We start from the raw sequence: 19,341 nt of genomic DNA on the forward strand, positions 1-19,341 counted from the left end.
AACCCCTTACTGTGACTATAGTAGTTAAATCCCTTACTGTGACTATAGTAGTAAACCCCTTACTGTGACTATAGTAGTAAACCCCTTACTGTGACTATAGTAATAAACCCCTTACTGTGACTATAGTAGTTAAATCCCTTACTGTGACTATAGTAATAAACCCCTTACTGTGACAGTGACTATAGTAGTAAACCCCTTACTGTGACAGTGACTATAGTAATAAACTCCTTACTGTGACAGTGACTATAGTAATAAACCCCTTACTGTGACAGTGACTATAGTAATAAACCCCTTACTGTGACTATAGTAATAAACCCCTTACTGTGACTATAGTAATAAACCCCTTACTGTGACTATAGTAGTTAAACCCCTTACTGTGACAGTGACTATAGTAAAATCCCTTACTGTGACAGTGACTATAGTAATAAACCCCTTACTGTGACAGTGACTATAGTAATAAACTCCTTACTGTGACAGTGACAATAGTAATAAACCCCTTACTGTGACTATAGTAGTAAAATCCCTTACTGTGACAGTGACTATAGTAATAAACTCCTTACTGTGACAGTGACTATAGTAATAAACCCCTTACTGTGACAGTGACTATAGTAATAAACCCCTTACTGTGACTATAGTAATAAACCCCTTACTGTGACTATAGTAGTTAAATCCCTTACTGTGACAGTGACTATAGTAATAAATCCCTTACTGTGACTATAGTAGTAAATCCCTTACTGTGACAATAGTAATAAACTCCTTACTGTGACAGTGACTATAGTAATAAACCCCTTACTGTGACTATAGTAATAAACTCCTTACTGTGACTACCAATCTTTTATTGGAATCAGGGGAGCAGAGCGAGTTGTTTTAATTTTCTCCATAATACCGGTACTATATTTGATGGATCAATGTTAAAGACAGAGCGGAGGTTAGTGAGAAATAGGAACCATTTGAGCAGGAGATTAAAGCACTATATTCTTAGATAGCGCTGCAGGGTTTAATGTCTAAATCAATGGACGAGAGTACTTGCACACAACGCAATCTCACTGCTGTAAAAGGTGTAATGTTACTGCCAGTGTACAGTGTTTTCTGAAAGGATTCAGACCCCTTGACTTTTCCCACATGTTGTTACGCTACGCAGCCTTATTCTAAAATGGATAAATATTTGTTTCCATCATCAATCTAAACACAATATCCCATAATGACAAAGCGAAAACAGGTTTTTAGAAATTTTGGCAAATGTATAAAAACACAAAAACAGAAATAGCTTATTCACATAAGTATTCAGACCCTTTGCTATTAAACTCGAAATTGAGCTCAGGTGCATCCTGTTCCCATTGATCATCCTTGAGATATATCTGCAACTAGATTGGAGTCCACCTGGTGTAAATTCAATTGTTTGGACATGATTTGGAAAGGCACACGTCTGTCTATATCAGGTCCCACAGTTGACAGTGCATGTCAGAGCAAAAACCAAGCCATGAGGTCAAAGGAATTGTCAGTAGAGCTTCGAGACAGGATTGTGTCGAGGCACAGCTCTGGGGAAGGGCACCAAAATATTTCTGCAGCATTGAAGGTCCCCAAGAACACAGTGGCCACCATCATTCTTAAATGGAAGAAGTTTGGAATCACCAAGACTCTTCCTAGAGGTTGTCGCCTGGCCACTGAGCAATCGGGGGAGAAGGGCCTTGGTCAGGGAGATGACCAAGAACCCTATGGTCACTCTGACAGAGCTCTAGAGTTCCTCTGTGGAGATGGGAGAACCTTCCAGTAAGACAACCATCTCTGCAGCACTCCACCAATCAGGCCTTTATGGTAGAGTGGCCAGACGGAAGCCACTCATCAGTAAAAGACACATGACAGCCACTTGGAATTTGACAAAAGGCACCTAAAGGACTCTCATACCATGAGAAACAAGATTCTCTGCTGATGAAACCAATATTGAACTATTTGGCCTGAATGCCAAGCATCACGTCTGGAGGAAACCTGCCACCATCCCTACAGTGAAGCATTGTGGTTGCAGCATGTGTGGAGATGTTTTTCAGCTGCAGGAACTGGGAGACTAGTCAGGATTGAGGGAAAGATGAACGGAGCAAAGTGCAGAGAGATCCTTGATGAAAACCTGCTCCAGAGCGCTCAGAACCTCAGACTGGGGCAAAGGTTTACCTTCCAACAACGACCCTAAGCACAAAACCAAGACAACGCAGGAGTGGCTTTGGGACAAGTCTCTGAATGTCCTTGAGTGGCCCAGCCAGAGCCCAGACTTGAAAATAGATGTGCAGCGACACTCCCCATCCAACCTGACAGATCTTGAGAGGATCTACAGAGAAGAATGGGAGAAACTCCCCAAATACAGGTGTGCCAAGCTTGTAGCATCATACCCAAGAAGACTCAAGTCTGTAATCGTTGCCAACGGTGTTCCAACAAAGCACTGAGTAAAGGGTCTGAATACTTATGTAAATGTAATATTTCTGGGAAATAAACTATTTAATCCATTTTAGAATAAGGCTGTAACGTAACAACATGTGGAAAAGGTCAAGGGGTCTGAATACTTTGGCAGTGCATTGGCCGCATTTAATCGGTGCACCTGCATGTAAACTTAGAACAGGTTGGAAAGGTCAGAGATTTATTTTATTATACAGGATGTCTTGTTAAGATTAATTACTTTTTTTCAGACATCAAGAAGGAGATAGAGAGAGAGAGAGAAAGAAATGGAGGGGGGTGGAGAGAGAGAGAGAGAGAGAGAGAGAGAGAGAGAGAGAGAGAGAGAGAGAGAGAGAGAAAATGGGGGGGTGGAGAGAGAGAAGGATGGGAGAGAGAAAGAAAGGGAGAGAGAGAGGGAGAGAGAGGGTGAGAGAGGGAGAGAGAGGGAGAGAGATTAGAGGATGAGGGTCAGCGGTAGAGGGTATATAGTGTGGCTTGACCTGCTCGTGTCCTGATGGGTGGAGACAGGAAGTGTCAGAGTAATGGAGAGAGAGGGAAGGAGAGGGGGAAGAGAGGGCCAGGATCAGAGGTAAAGCTCACCTGCTTGTGTCCTGATGGGCGGAGACAGGAAGGTGTCCCTGTAGAGAGGTTTGGGGAACTCTCTGTGGTCTTCGTCAAACAGCTGAGTGAAGGCACGGACACTGATTCTGCACAGAGAACAGAGAACAGCCATTGACTTCCATTAGTATCAACTTACATCAAATTATTTCCCTGGTGAGCATAAATGGCTATAATATACTGCCTTATTTTGCCCTCTTAGACAAGGTCAAGGGTTAATATGACCTGTAAGACTTGACTAGGATGGGTGTTTTTTTTAAAAAGTAATTCAAACCTAGGTAAAGTGTTTGGTTTGTGTGGGGCCATATTATTGTTTACCTGTAGGCAGTCTTAGGCTTGAGAGGCCCATCACAGAAGTGGTAGAGATCACTGCTGTGATCGTTATCATCATCCTCCTCTGAATCACAAGGCCCTCCCAGGCGATCCAGCCCCGCCCCCAGGTTGACCTCAAACACATGCCCAGCTCCCATTCCCTGTTCCTGGGCACAGCCACTGGGAAAGTAGCCTGTCTGGTAGGCCCGCACGGAACTGTTGGTTCTGTAGTCCTGGAAGGAAGGTAGAGGGTGGAGCTGCTCTGTCTGCAGGACTTCATTGTCTGTGACGGGTCAAGAGTGAGTAATAAAGTTGGATGGATTCAAAAGTGTACTAAATCCCCTTCAGCTCTCGCTTAAAAAAAAATCTCTTTCACTTCCTCATCAATTACATTTTACAACTTTTTCAAATTCAAATGTATTTGATTTCATCAGCATCATTATCAGACATGTCCAACATGATGTTAAAGTAAGAAAGGAAATTGTGTAGAAAACATACTGAGCCGTAGTGAGAAAGCAGTAAATAGAGAGGAACCTTTACCATTGGACTCAGCCACGATGACAGTGAAGAACCTGACGGCTCCGTTGACGTCGCTGAACCAGCTGCAGTTGAACTTGAACAAAATGGTGGAGGGGGTGATGCGTACCGCCCTCTCATTGACCCGTATTGTGGTAGGGGGCGGGCCTAAAGGGGTAAAAAAAAAAGACAGGCGATTGGTTCAAGGGGTGTGTCTGTCAAATAATCCAGACTTTGATTGGCTGAACCAGATGTGTAAGAGCAGGGCTGGAACTAAAAGCCTGCACACCCAGTATCTCTGCAGGGGAGGGTTGGCCATCCTTGTTCTAGAAATATGCTGTCATGTGTCTCCTCTTGTGTCATACATCTCGTATCATATCAAAACTGCTAACTCAATTTCCCCTGTTATGGGACAAATAATGATTGACTTGACAATAGGCCCCTTTCACACGCAGAATCACACTCCTACTGCTTTTCCAGCATTGTGTGTGTATGCCACTGAATCTCTATATCAGGCCCAGCTCAGACAAGGTTATATTGTATTGTTTCTTTGGTTGATTAGCAGTGAGACAGATTGTAATTGGATTGGTCCCATTTCTTCCCATCCACAATATGTGGTCTCTGGATTCTCTGGACAACCAGGTCCTCTTTAAGCCTCTCTCTCTCTTTGTCTCTGTCTCTGTCTCTGTCTCTGTCTCTCTGTCTCTGTGTCTCTGTGTCTCTGTGTCTCTCTCTCTCTCTCTCTCTCTCTCTCTCTCTCTCTCTCTCTCTCAGTTTGTATCTGCTCGTCTCGTTGTACAGTTAGACAGTGAAACAGCAGGGCTCTTGACAGAAGTGTGAAAGCTCATTGCCTCCTTATAAACCACGCTGTGAATGGCACTAGTAAATCTGTCCACTCACAGAGAGGAGGGAGAGAGACAGAGAGAGAGACAAAGAGAGAGGGAGAGAGAGAGAGAGAGAGAGAGAGAGAGAGAGAGAGAGAGAGAGAGAGAGAGAGAGAGAGAGAGAGACAAAGAGAGAGGGAGAGATAGAGGTAGAGAGGAGAAAGATAGAGGAGAAAGAGATTGAGAGCGAGAGGAGACAGATCAAAATATATAGAGAGAGAGAGAGAGAGAGAGAGAGAGAGAGAGAGAGAGAAAGAGAGAGGGAGAGAGAGGGAGAGAGAGAGAGAGAGAGATAGAGAGTGAGAGATAGAGAGAGAGAGAAAGAGAGAGGGAGAGGAGACAGATCAAGATATATATATATATATAGAGAGAGAGAGAGAGAGAGAGAGAGAGAGAGAGAGAGAGGGAGAGAGAAAGAGAGAGAGAGAGAGAAAGAGAGAACACGCATGCCTGGTCTCATCCATTGAGGCCATCTGGAGGCTGTGTTAGTTAATATGGCACCGTCTCCACTGATCTAATTATGTTCTGTTGGTTATGATGATGTCGTCCTCCCTGCCTCCCTCCTTCCCTCCCTCCGGAAAAAAGAAACACAAATCCCTGGCATTTCCATCCCCCTAGGGGAGAGGATTTGAGTTGGCCTAGCAGCCTATTTCTCTAAATCTCTCTCTCTATCTCTCTTTTCTGCTCTCATTCCTCTCATCACCCCCCTCTGTGTCGTCTCCATCATTCTCTCCCTCCCTCCCTCACCCTCTCCACTCTCTCTCTCTTTGCTGCTCTCCCAGGTGTTCTGAGCTATTTCAGGATATCTTTATTTAAATGTGTTGCTGAGGCTGCAGCTTCCGTAGGGGGGCAGCAGAGCCACAGTCAGGCTAGTTAGCACCCGCTAACAGGGATGTCTTGCTTCCACAATGCTCCCCTATGGACTTCACCCTGCTCCTGTCCACTTTAGATGACATCAGATGTCTTCCTATCTCCTGTCTACTTCCAACTAGTGTTTTAATCTCAGGGGCTGCGTCTGGAATAGACCAGAATGAGCCCTATTCCCTATATAGTGCACTACTTTTGACCAGAGCCATATTCCCTATATAGTGCACTGTTTTAGACCAGAGCCCTATTCCCTATATAGTGCACTGTTTTAGACCAGAGCCCTATTCCCTATATAGTGCACTACTTTAGACCGGAGCCCTATTCCCTATATAGTGCACTACTTTAGACCTGAGCCCTATTCCCTATATAGTGCATTACTTTAGACCAGAGCCTTATTAGTGAATAGGGGGGCCTTTCGGGATTCACACAGTCTTCTAGAGGGGCCTTTGGTGCAGTTGTATGAGCAATGACAGACCACAGGAAGTGTTCTTGCTACTATAGCCTTCCTCTCTCATCTGATAATGGTATTGTCACTTTGGCAGCTGATATTGACCATTTGGTAGCGTGCACTTAGCCACTCCAGAGGGCATATCTTTGGCATTATTGATTCAAGGGGCTTTATTGGCATGGGAAACATATGTTAACATTGCCAAAGCAAGTGAAGTAGATAATATACAGAAGTTTCAAAAGATTAAAGACATTACAAATGTCATTATGTATATATACAGTGTTGTAACAATGTACAAATGGTTAAAGTACAAAAGGGAAAATAAATAATAAATAAATAATCTCTCCCTCCCTGGCTCCTCTCTCTCTCTCTCTGGCTCCTCTCTCTCTCTCTCTGGCTCCCCTCTCTCTCTCTCTCTCTGGCTCCCCTCTCTCTCTCTCTCTCTGGCTCCCCTCTCTCTCTCTCTCTCTGGCCCCTCTCTCTCTCTCTCTCGCCCCTCTCTCTCTCTCTCTGGCTCCCCTCTCTCTCTCTCCCCTCTCTCTCTCTCTCTCTCTCTGGCCCCTCTCTCTCACTCTCTCTCTCTCTGGCGGCTCCTCTCTCTCACTCTCTCTGGCCCCTGTCTCTCTCTCTCTCTCTCTCTCTCTCTCTCTCTCCCCTCTCTCTCTCTCTCTCCCCTCTCTCTCTCTCTCTCTGGCCCCTCTCTCTCTCTCTCTCTCTCTCTCTCCCCTCTCTCTCTCTCTCTCTGGCCCCTCACTCTCTCTCTCTGGCCCCTCTCTCCACTCTCTCTCTCTGGCCCCTCTCTCTCTCACTCTCTCTCTCACTCTCTCTCTCTGGCCCCTCTCTCTCTCACTCTCTATCTCTCTGGTATCTCTCTCTCTCTCTCTCTCTCTCTCTCTCTCTCTCTCTCTCATCTCTCCTCTCTCCCTCTCTCTGGCTCCTCTCTCGCTCTCTCTGGCTCCTCTCTCGCTCTCTCTTTCTCCCTCTCTCTTTCTCTCTAGCCCTATCTTTTTCAATAAATCATTTTGGCAGAACTGGAATACAAAGCTATAAGTGAGTACTGTGTGACTTTTTCACCAACAGTACGTTCCGTCAGTTTCTGTAGATACAGAAAGTCGCCTAATTGAAACATCAGCAATATTTCAACATAATTTCAACTTGTGTTCATTTTCCTCAGTCCTCGTATTACATTGGCATAGAAGGTAAACTAAAATAGCACCTTTAAATCTGCGAGATGATCAAGTACGATTACCAGAGGACTTTAAAAGTGTAGGATGATAAAACCTTTTAAAACTTCAAGCTAATCTCAAAACAAATCTTTCATAAAATCCTAAAATATTTAAAGTAGCTCGTCACCTTATTTGAAGTAGTTACAACTTATAAGTTAGAGACTTCTGTGGAGTCTAAACTCATTAAAGTTTAACTTAACAAGAGCAAACGCTCACTAACCTTTACTCAAAACTGTACTGAGACAAATGCCAAATGTTTAACCAAAGGCAGAGGCATCACATTACTCAGAGCAGAATCTATTTATCTGGGTCCTGGAGTAGTGAACACAATGAAGGATGAGTTCTATAGAACATCTGACTATCAGGTAGAGAGAGTAGGATATGGAATGGATGGGACCTCCACGGATGGGTTTATTCATCACTACTACTGGTAGAAACACTACTACACTACTACTGGTAGAAACACTACTACTGGTAGAAACACTACTACTGGTAGAAACACTACTACTGGTAGAAACACTACTACACTACTACTGGTAGAAACACTAATACTGGTAGAAACACTACTACTGGTAGAAACACTACTACTGGTAGAAACACTACTACTGGTAGAAACACTACTACTGGTAGAAACACTACTACACTACTACTGGTAGAAACACTAATACTGGTAGAAACACTACTACTGGTAGAAACACTACTACACTACTACTGGTAGAAACACTAATACTGGTAGAAACACTACTACTGGTAGAAACACTACTACTGGTAGAAACACTACTACTGGTAGAAACACTACTACACTACTACTGGTAGAAACACTAATACTGGTAGAAACACTACTACTGGTAGAAACACTACTACTGGTAGAAACACTACTACTGGTAGAAACACTACTACTGGTAGAAACACTACTACACTACTACTGGTAGAAACACTAATACTGGTAGAAACACTACTACTGGTAGAAACACTACTACTGGTAGAAACACTACTACTGGTAGAAACACTACTACTGGTAGAAACACTACTACACTACTACTGTTAGTGGTCTGTTAGAAACACTACTACTGGTAGAAACACTACTACTGGTAGAAACACTACTACTGGTAGAAACACTACTACACTACTACTGGTAGAAACACTACTACTGGTAGAAACACTACTACACTACTACTGGTAGAAACACTACTACTGGTAGAAACACTACTACACTACTACTGGTAGAAACACTAATACTGGTAGAAACACTACTACTGGTAGAAACACTACTACACTACTACTGGTAGAAACACTACTACTGGTAGAAACACTACTACACTACTACTGGTAGAAACACTACTACTGGTAGAAACACTACTACACTACTACTGGTAGAAACACTACTACTGGTAGAAACACTACTACACTACTACTGGTAGAAACACTACTACACTACTACTGGTAGAAACACTACTACTGGTAGAAACACTACTACACTACTACTGGTAGAAACACTACTACTGGTAGAAACACTACTACACTACTACTGGTAGAAACACTACTACTGGTAGAAACACTACTACACTACTACTGGTAGAAACACTACTACACTACTACTGGTAGAAACACTACTACTGGTAGAAACACTACTACACTACTACTGATCGAAACACTACTACTGTTAGTGGTCTGGTAGAAACACTACTACTGTTAGTGGTCTGGTAGAAACACTACTACTGGTAGAAACACTACTACTGGTAGAAACACTACTACTGTTAGTGGTCTGGTAGAAACACTACTACTGTTAGTGGTCTGGTAGAAACACTACTACTGGTAGAAACACTACTACTGGTAGAAACACTACTACTGTTAGTGGTCTGGTAGAAACACTACTACTGGTAGAAACACTACTACTGATAGTGGTCTGGTAGAAACACTGGTGGTACTCATACAACTCATACAAGTTTAGACTGTCAGACAGCGCATGTACCTGGAGCATGTCAAAGGTCATTTAGCAGGTCATTTACCAGGTCATTTACCAGGTCATTTAGCAGGTCATTTAACAGGTCAGTTAGCTGGTCATTTAGCAGGTCATTTAACAGGTCATTTACCAGGTCATTTACCAGGTCATTTAGCAGGTCATTTAGCAGGTCATTTAACAGGTCATTTACCAGGTCATTTAGCAGGTCATTTAGCAGGTCATTTAACAGGTCAGTTAGCTGGTCATTTAGCAGTTCATTTAACAGGTCATTTAACAGGTCATTTACCAGGTCATTTAACAGGTCATTTACCAGGTCATTTAGCAGGTCATTTACCAGGTCATTTAACAGATCAATTAACAGGTCATTTAGCAGGTCATTTAGCAGGTCATTTAACAGATCAATTAACATGTAATTTAATAGGTCATTTAACAGGTCATTTAACAGGTAATTTACCAGGTCATTTAGCAGGTCATTTAATGGGTCAATTAACAGGTAATTTACCAGGTCATTTAGCATGTCATTTAACAGGTCATTTAACAGGTCATTTAGCAGGTCATTTACCAGGTCATTTAACAGATCAATTAACAGGTCATTTAACAGGTCATTTAGCAGGTCATTTAATGGGTCAATTAACAGTTCATTTACCAGCTCATTTAGCAGGTCATTTAACAGGTCATTTAACAGGTCATTTAACAGGTCATTTACCAGGTCATTTAGCAGGTCATTTAATGGGTCAATTAACAGGTCATTTACCAGGTCATTTAGCAGGTCATTTAGCAGGTCATTTAACAGGTCATTTAACAGGTCATTTAGCAGGTCATTTAATGGGTCATTTACCAGGTCATTTAACAGGTCAGTTAGCAGGTCATTTAGCAGGTCATTTACCAGGTCATTTAGCAGGTCATTTAACAGGTCAGTTAGCTGGTCATTTAGCAGTTCATTTACCAGGTCATTTAGCAGGTCATTTAGCAGGTCATTTAACAGGTCAATTAACAGGTCATTTAACGGGTCATTTAATGGGTCATTTAGCAGGTCATTTAGCAGGTCATTTAACAGGTCAATTAACAGGTCATTTAGCAGGTCATTTAGCAGGTCATTTAGCAGGTCACGTATCAGCATGTTGGGACAGCTAAATCCCACCAACCATTGTGTCACTTGTTTGGCGTCATCTGGTGTGGTGGTTCTGTGTGGTGACCTGGTTTGTTGTCATGGTGATTGTGGGTCTGGATCTTACAGCAGATAAACTCTACCTTAGGATGGGGTCTATGATACAACTCCGGTTGTCAGCCGGTATAGGTAGTTACTCACGGTCGATCATGGTGACCACGTTCTCCTCCACGGCGGGGCTGCTGAGTCCAGCTGAGGCCACTCTGACAGCCACGTTGTATCTCCTGTAAGGCTGTAGGTTCTCCAGGCTGAGTAAGGTACTATCCCGGGCCAGACGCAGGGCGTACACCAGCTCCCAGCTGTCCTGCTGACGCACCTGGAATGTAGTGGACATTACTGTAGTCCACTCCTTGTTTTCAACATACTGACAACTGATTACCTAAGTCCACTCCATGTTTTCAACATACTGACAACTGATTACCTAAGTCCACTCCATGTTTTCAACATACTGACAACTGATTACCGAAGTCCACTCCATGTTTTCAACATACTGACAACTGATTACCTAAGTCCACTCCATGTTTTCAACATACTGACAACTGATTACCTAAGTCCACTCCTTGTTTTCAACATACTGACAACTTTAATAGTCCACTCCATGTTTTCAACATACTGACAACTTTAATAGTCCACTCCATGTTTTCAACATACTGACAACTTTAACAGTCCACTCCATGTTTTCAACATACTGACAACTTTAATAGTCCACTCCATGTTTTCAACATACTGACAACTTTAATAGTCCACTCCTTGTCTGGGGCAGCTCGAGCAGGGCAGAAATTTGACAAACTGTTGTATCCTATGACGGTGTCACGTTGAAATTCACTGAGCTCTTCCGTACGGGCTATTCTACTGGGCTATTCTACTGGGCTATTCTACTGGGCTATTCTACTGGGCTATTCTACTGGGCTATTCTACTGGGCTATTCTACTGGGCTATTCTACTGGGCTATTCTACTGGGCTATTCCGTACGGGCTATTATACTGGACTATTCTACTGGGCTATTCGACTGGGCTATTCTACTGGGCTATTCCGTACGGGCTATTCTACTGGGCTATTCTACTGGGCTATTCTACTGGGCTATTCCGTACGGGCTATTATACTGGACTATTCTACTGGGCTATTCGACTGGGCTATTCGACTGGGCTATTCTACTGGGCTATTCTACTGGGCTATTCTACTGGGCTATTCTACTGGGCTATTCGACTGGGCTATTCGACTGGGCTATTCTACTGGGCTATTCTACTGGGCTATTCTACTGGGCTATTCTACTGGGCTATTCGACTGGGCTATTCGACTGGGCTATTCTACTGGGCTATTCTACTGGGCTATTCTACTGGGCTATTCTACTGGGCTATTCTACTGGGCTATTCTACTGGGCTATTCGACTGGGCTATTCGACTGGGCTATTCTACTGGGCTATTCTACTGGGCTATTCTACTGGGCTATTCTACTGGGCTATTCTACTGGGCTATTCGACTGGGCTATTCTACTGGGCTATTCTACTGGGCTATTCTACTGGGCTATTCTACTGGGCTATTCTACTGGGCTATTCCGTACGGGCTATTATACTGGACTATTCTACTGGGCTATTCTACTGGGCTATTCTACTGGGCTATTCGACTGGGCTATTCGACTGGGCTATTCTACTGGGCTATTCTACTGCCAGTGTTTGTCTATTTTACCAGGCAAGTCAGTTAAGAACAAATTCTTATTTTCAATAACGGCCCAGTGGGTCAACTGCTTGTGTTCAGGGGCAGAACGACCTTGTCAGCTCAGGGATTTGATCTTGCAACCTTCCCGTTACTAGTCCAATGCTCTAACCACTAGGCTACCTGCCTCTAACCACTAGGCTACCTGGCTCTAACCACTAGGCTACCTGGCTCTAACCACTAGGCTACATGGCTCTAACCACTAGGGTACATGCCTCTAACCACTAGGCTACCTGCCTCTGATCAATAGGCTACCTGCCTCTAACCACTAGGCTACCTGCCTCTAACCACTAGGCTACCTGCCTCTAACCACTAGGGTACCTACCTCTAACCACTAGGCTACGCTGCCTCTAACCACTAGGCTACCTGCCTCTAACCACTAGGGTACCTGCCTCTAACCACTAGGCTACGCTGCCTCTAACCACTAGGGTACCTGGCTCTAACCACTAGGGTACCTGCCTCTAACCACTAGGCTACGCTGCCTCTAACCACTAGGATACCTGCCTCTAACCACTAGGGTACCTGCCTCTAACCACTAGGCTACCTGCCTCTAACCACTAGGCTACCTGCCTCTAACCACTAGGCTACCTGCCTCTAACCACTAGGCTACCTGCCTCTAACCACTAGGCTACCTGCCTCTAACCACCAGGCTACCTGCCGTCTATGGAGATTGCATGGCTGTGTGGGTGATTTTATACATCTGTCAGCAACGGGTGTTGCTGAAATAGCCCAAATCCACCAATTTACAGGGGTGTCCACATAGTTTATGTATGGGTTAACCAAAAGGTTGCTGGATCGAATCCCTGAATCCCTGCCCCGAACAAGGCAGTTAACCCATCGTTCCCTGGGTGTGGATGTTAATTAAGGCCGTTTAGAGGGGTTGGCTTAAATGAGGAAGACACATTTCAGTCGAATGCATTCAGTTGCACAACTGACACGGTATCCTACATCCCTGCGAAGCCTTCAGTAAAGTTGGAGAAATGGTATCAGACACCCTGACCTCAACTTGTATAATAATAATAAGACAAGACATAAAGAGAGAGTGTGTGTTTGTGAGAGATGTTACATTACCTCCACGGTATAGGAGTCCCAGTGGGAGTCAGGGAAGGTCCAGGAACAGGAGATGGATGAGGAACTCTGGGGGAAACAGTGCATGTTCCGCAGTCTGGATGGGTCTGGGAGGAAGAGAGGGAACATTTAGGATTGATTCTTTGATTGATCGATCGATTGATTTGTTGATTGATTAATATTTAATAAACCTTTATTTATTCGGGTAAATTTGACTGTGATTGCACGAAGCCCCTAGTCCAAGAAAGCATGGCATGACAATTTAGTGCAGGGAGTTTTAGAATCATTGAGCTCAGGGTCTCATAGCCCTGAGACGAGAACTACAGTATTACCTTCTGGAGCTTTAGTTAGGAGCACTGTGACAACCAACCTCTGTCTCCTCTACCTTCCTACCACCTGTCTCCTCTACCTTCCTGACCTCTGTCTCCTCTACCTTCCTGACCTCTGTCTCCTCTACCTTCCTGCCCCCTGTCTCCTCTACCTTCCTATCTCCTGTCTCCTCTACCTTCCTGCCCCCTGTCTCCTCTACCTTCCTGACCTCTGTCTCCTCTACCTTCCTACCACCTGTCTCCTCTACCTTCCTGACCTCTGTCTCCTCTACCTTCCTGACCTCTGTCTCCTCTACCTTCCTGACCTCTGTCTCCTCTACCTTCCTGCCCCCTGTCTCCTCTACCTTCCTATCTCCTGTCTCCTCTACCTTCCTGACCTCTGTCTCCTCTACCTTCCTGACCTCTGTCTCCTCTACCTTCCTGCCCCCTGTCTCCTCTACCTTCCTGCCCCCTGTCTCCTCTACCTTCCTATCTCCTGTCTCCTCTACCTTCCTACCACCTGTCTCCTCTACCTTCCTACCACCTGTCTCCTCTACCTTCCTGACCTCTGTCTCCTCTACCTTCCTGCCCCCTGTCTCCTCTACCTTCCTATCTCCTGTCTCCTCTACCTTCCTATCTCCTGTCTCCTCTACCTTCCTGCCCCCTGTCTCCTCTACCTTCCTATCTCCTGTCTCCTCTACCTACCTATCTCCTGTCTCCTCTACCTTCCTATCTCCTGTCTCCTCTACCTACCTATCTCCTGTCTCCTCTACCTTCCTATCTCCTGTCTCCTCTACCTTCCTATCTCCTGTCTCCTCTACCTTCCTACCACCTGTCTCCTCTACCTTCCTGCCCCCTGTCTCCTCTACCTTCCTATCTCCTGTCTCCTCTACCTTCCTACCACCTGTCTCCTCTACCTTCCTGACCCCTGTCTCCTCTACCTACCTGCCCCCTGTCTCTTCTACCTACCTATCTCCTGTCTCCTCTACCTTCCTGCCCCCTGTCTCCTCTACCTTCCTATCTCCTGTCTCCTCTACCTACCTATCTCCTGTCTCCTCTACCTTCCTATCTCCTGTCTCCTCTACCTTCCTGCCCCCTGTCTCCTCTACCTTCCTATCTCCTGTCTCCTCTACCTACCTATCTCCTGTCTCCTCTACCTTCCTATCTCCTGTCTCCTCTACCTACCTATCTCCTGTCTCCTCTACCTTCCTATCTCCTGTCTCCTCTACCTTCCTATCTCCTGTCTCCTCTACCTTCCTACCACCTGTCTCCTCTACCTTCCTGCCCCCTGTCTCCTCTACCTTCCTATCTCCTGTCTCCTCTACCTTCCTACCACCTGTCTCCTCTACCTTCCTGACCCCTGTCTCCTCTACCTACCTGCCCCCTGTCTCTTCTACCTACCTATCTCCTGTCTCCTCCACCTTCCTGCCCTGTCTTCTCTACCTTCCTGCCCTGTCTCCTCTACCTTCCTGCTCCCTGTTTCCTCTACCTTCCTGCCCTGTCTCCTCTACCTTCCTTCCCCCTGTCTCCTCTACCTTCCTGCTCCCTGTCTCCTCTACCTTCCTCTCCCCTGTCTCCTCTACCTTCCTGCCCCCTGTCTACTCTACCTTCCTAACTATGCACTAGCAGTCTGGGTTGAAGATAACACATTTAAAACAAAAGGACTCTAACATCCCATAACTATTTGCATAAAATGAGAAAGAATTCTAAACTAAGGGACCAGCAATGTTAGTTAGCAAAGGCCCTGGGCCCATGTATCTAAATTCTTCCTGATGGAATAATGATCTGTCCTAATAAGGGCATCTTCAGCCTAGCTGGCATTGAGAGACAGAGGACACATGGAAAAAAAAGCACTTTTTACTGTTTTACTGGAGGCTTCAATCAGACTTCAATCATTGGCCAGGAGTGAGGATACAATAGGAGCCAGGCAGAGCATTATGAGTTTTGCTGACTCACCACCGACCATAAGAGGCTCTACAGTACGTCACATCAGACTGAGGACAAAGTGGTCAGGGACCGGTTGAATAGAAAGGCTCTCTACATAACAGTGTGAAAGCAAATGAGCACAGAGGCCAAGAATAATATTTTGAGAGGTATGTTTTGTTCCCGTGCCCTTGGACTGTCTGCCTTTTTCAAAAGGAAAACAACGGTCTGCGTTAGCCCACACTATACACACACACACACACACACACACACGACTCAATAACAGGGTTCAATGTAAGTGTGTGGTCTGCGTGACACACGGTTCCAAAGAGATATACACACTGACCCTAGCTTCTGTATCTACCTTAGAGGGACCTCAACTAGTCTGAAGCTTCATATTGATGATAGCACTATAAAGGCATTTACATATTCACTCAAAATATTTGTTGTAAATCCACTTGCTCTCTGTGGACTCATTCTTATGGAAACACGTTTTGAGTTCCCTGGTTTTAAGACTCAGCACCATGCCATGTTATCTTGGACCAGGTCAAACTGATGTAGAAGTTAGTAGATTGGGCTGTAGTGGGCAAGGGGCCTTGGTTGTTTACCAGAATGACTGGTAAATAGAATGAATAGAACCTGTAACCCTGGTAATATGACTGGTAAATAGAATGAATAGAACCTGTAACCCTGGTAATATGACTGGTAAATAGAATGAATAGAACCTGTAACCCTGGTCATATGACTGGTAAATAGAATGAATAGAACCTCTAACCCTGGTAAATAGAATGAATAGAACCTGTAACCCTGGTAATATGACTGGTAAATAGAATGAATCGAACCTCTAACCCTGGTAATATGACTGGTAAATAGAATGAATAGAACCTCTAACCCTGGTAATATGACTGGTAAATAGAATGAATAGAACCTGTAACCCTGGTAATATTACTGGTAAATAGAATGAATAGAACCTCTAACCCTGGTAATATGACTGGTAAATAGAATGAATAGAACCTCTAACCCTGGTAAATATAATGAATAGAACCTCTAACCCTGGTAATATGACTGGTAAATAGAATGAATAGAACCTGTAACCCTGGTAATATGACTGGTAAATAGAATGAATAGAACCTCTAACCCTGGTAATATGACTGGTAAATAGAATGAATAGAACCTGTAACACTGGTAATATGACTGGTAAATAGAATGAATAGAACCTCTAACCCTGGTAATATGACTGGTAAATAGAATGAATAGAACCTGTAACCCTGGTAATATGACTGGTAAATAGAATGAATAGAACCTCTAACCCTGGTAATATGACTGGTAAATAGAATGAATAGAACCTCTAACCCTGGTAATATGACTGGTAAATAGAATGAATAGAACCTCTAACCCTGGTAATATGATTGGTAAATAGAATGAACAGAACCTCTAACCCTGGTAATATGACTGGTAAATAGAATGATTAGAACCTGTAACCCTGGTAATATGACTGGTAAATAGAATGAATAGAACCTCTAACCCTGGTAATATGACTGGTAAATAGAATGAATAGAACCTCTAACCCTGGTAATATGACTGGTAAATAGAATAAATAGAACCTCGAACCCTGGTCATATGACTGGTAAATAGAATGAATAGAAACTCTAACCCTGGTAAATAGAATGAATAGAACCTCTAACCCTGGTAATATGACTGGTAAATAGAATGAATAGAACCTCTAACCCTGGTAATATGATTGGTAAATAGAATGAATAGAACCTCTAACCCTGGTAATATGACTGGTAAATAGAATTAATAGAACCTGTAACCCTGGTAATATGACTGGTAAATAGAATGAATAGAACCTGTAACCCTGGTAAATATAATGAATAGAACCTCTAACCCTGGTAATATGACTGGTAAATAGAATGAATAGAACCTCTAACCATGGTAATATGACTGGTAAATAGAATGAATAGAACCTCTAACCCTGGTAATATGACTGGTAAATAGAATAAATAGAACCTCGAACCCTGGTCATATGACTGGTAAATAGAATGAATAGAACCTCTAACCCTGGTAAATAGAATGAATAGAACCTCTAACCCTGGTAATATGACTGGTAAATAGAATGAATAGAACCTGTAACCCTGGTAATATGACTGGTAAATAGAATGAATAGAACCTCTAACCCTGGTAATATGACTGGTAAATAGAATGAATAGAACCTCTAACCCTGGTAATATGACTGGTAAATAGAATGAATAGAACCTCTAACCCTGGTAATATGACTGGTAAATAGAATGAATAGAACCTGTAACCCTGGTAATATGACTGGTAAATAGAATGAATAGAACCTGTAACCCTGGTAATATGACTGGTAAATAGAATGAATAGGACCTCTTACCCTGGTAATATGACTGGTAAATAGAATAAATAGAACCTGTAACCCTGGTCATATGACTGGTAAATAGAATGAATAGAACCTGTAACCCTGGTAATATGACTGGTAAATAGAATGAATAGGACCTCTAACCCTGGTAATATGACTGGTAAATAGAATAAATAGAACCTCGAACCCTGGTCATATGACTGGTAAATAGAATGAATAGAACCTCGAACCCTGGTAATATGACTGGTAAATATAACGAATAGAACCTCTAACCCTGGTAATATGACTGGTAAATAGAATGAATAGAACCTCTAACCCTGGTAATATGACTGGTAAATAGAATGAATAGAACCTCTAACCCTGGTAATATGACTGGTAAATATAATGAATAGAACCTCTAACCCTGGTAATATGACTGGTAAATAGAATGAATAGAACCTCTAACCCTGGTAAATAGAATGAATAGAACCTGTAACCCTGGTAATATGACTGGTAAATAGAATGAATAGAACCTGTAACCCTGGTAATATTGTCAGGTGCGTGAATGAGGACCCAAAAGCGAATTAACAAACAGAGTTTCTTTAATGATGAACACACGTGGGCTCAGATGGACAGGTAGATTCCGACAGGACAGGACAAGGTTGCAGCAAACACGATGATGGTCTGGTTCAGGCATGAGACACACAAACAAGAATCCAACAAAGACAGGAGCAGAAACAGAGAGAGATATAGGGACCTAATCAGAGGGAAAAAGGGAACAGGTGGGAAAAGGGGTGAATGAGGTAGTCAGAGAAGACAAGGAACAGCTGGGGAAAAGAGGGACAGAAACGGTAACCTAGTACGACCAGCAGAGGGAGACAGGGTGAAAGGAAAGGACAGAAAGACACAACATGACAATACATGACAAATATGACTGGTAAATAGAATGAATAGGACCTCTAACCCTGGTAATATGACTGGTAAATAGAATGAATAGAACCTGTAACCCTGGTAATATGACTGGTAAATAGAATGAATAGAACCTCTAACCCTGGTAATATGACTGGTAAATAGAATGAATAGAACCTCTAACCCTGGTAATATGACTGGTAAATAGAATGAATAGAACCTCTAACCCTGGTAAATAGAATGAATAGAACCTCTAACCCTGGTAATATGACTGGTAAATAGAATGAATAGAACCTCTAACCCTGGTAATATGACTGGTAAATAGAATGAATAGGACCTCTAACCCTGGTAATATGACTGGTAAATAGAATAAATAGAACCTCGAACCCTGGTAATATGACTGGTAAATAGAATGAATAGAACCTCTAACCCTGGTAATATGACTGGTAAATAGAATGAATAGAACCTCTAACCCTGGTAAATTGAATGAATAGAACCTCTAACCCTGGTAAATAGAATGAATAGAACCTCTAACCCTGGTAATATGACTGGTAAATAGAATGAATAGAACCTGTAACCCTGGTAAATAGAATGAATAGAACCTCTAACCCTGGTAATATGACTGGTAAATAGAATGAA

At 43.4% G+C, this 19,341-nt stretch overlaps 1 protein-coding gene across 1 annotated transcript in view; it reads right to left on the minus strand.

Moving 5' to 3' along the window:
• The window catches only part of ptprbl (protein tyrosine phosphatase receptor type B, like), a 121,331-nt gene that overhangs the window by 44,120 nt on the left and 57,870 nt on the right, over window positions 1–19,341 (minus strand). The window contains exons 16-20 of the mRNA XM_036956587.1: window positions 13,210–13,313; window positions 10,568–10,742; window positions 3,895–4,038; window positions 3,361–3,637; window positions 3,025–3,131 (exon numbers count right to left, since the gene is read on the minus strand). Of these exons, the coding sequence (XP_036812482.1) occupies window positions 3,025–3,131; window positions 3,361–3,637; window positions 3,895–4,038; window positions 10,568–10,742; window positions 13,210–13,313 (807 nt within the window). The remainder of the gene's footprint in view (window positions 1–3,024; window positions 3,132–3,360; window positions 3,638–3,894; window positions 4,039–10,567; window positions 10,743–13,209; window positions 13,314–19,341) is intronic.

The sequence above is a fragment of the Oncorhynchus mykiss genome, chromosome 21 (assembly GCF_013265735.2).
Source record: "Oncorhynchus mykiss isolate Arlee chromosome 21, USDA_OmykA_1.1, whole genome shotgun sequence".
Classification (NCBI taxonomy): Eukaryota; Metazoa; Chordata; class Actinopteri; order Salmoniformes; family Salmonidae; genus Oncorhynchus; species Oncorhynchus mykiss.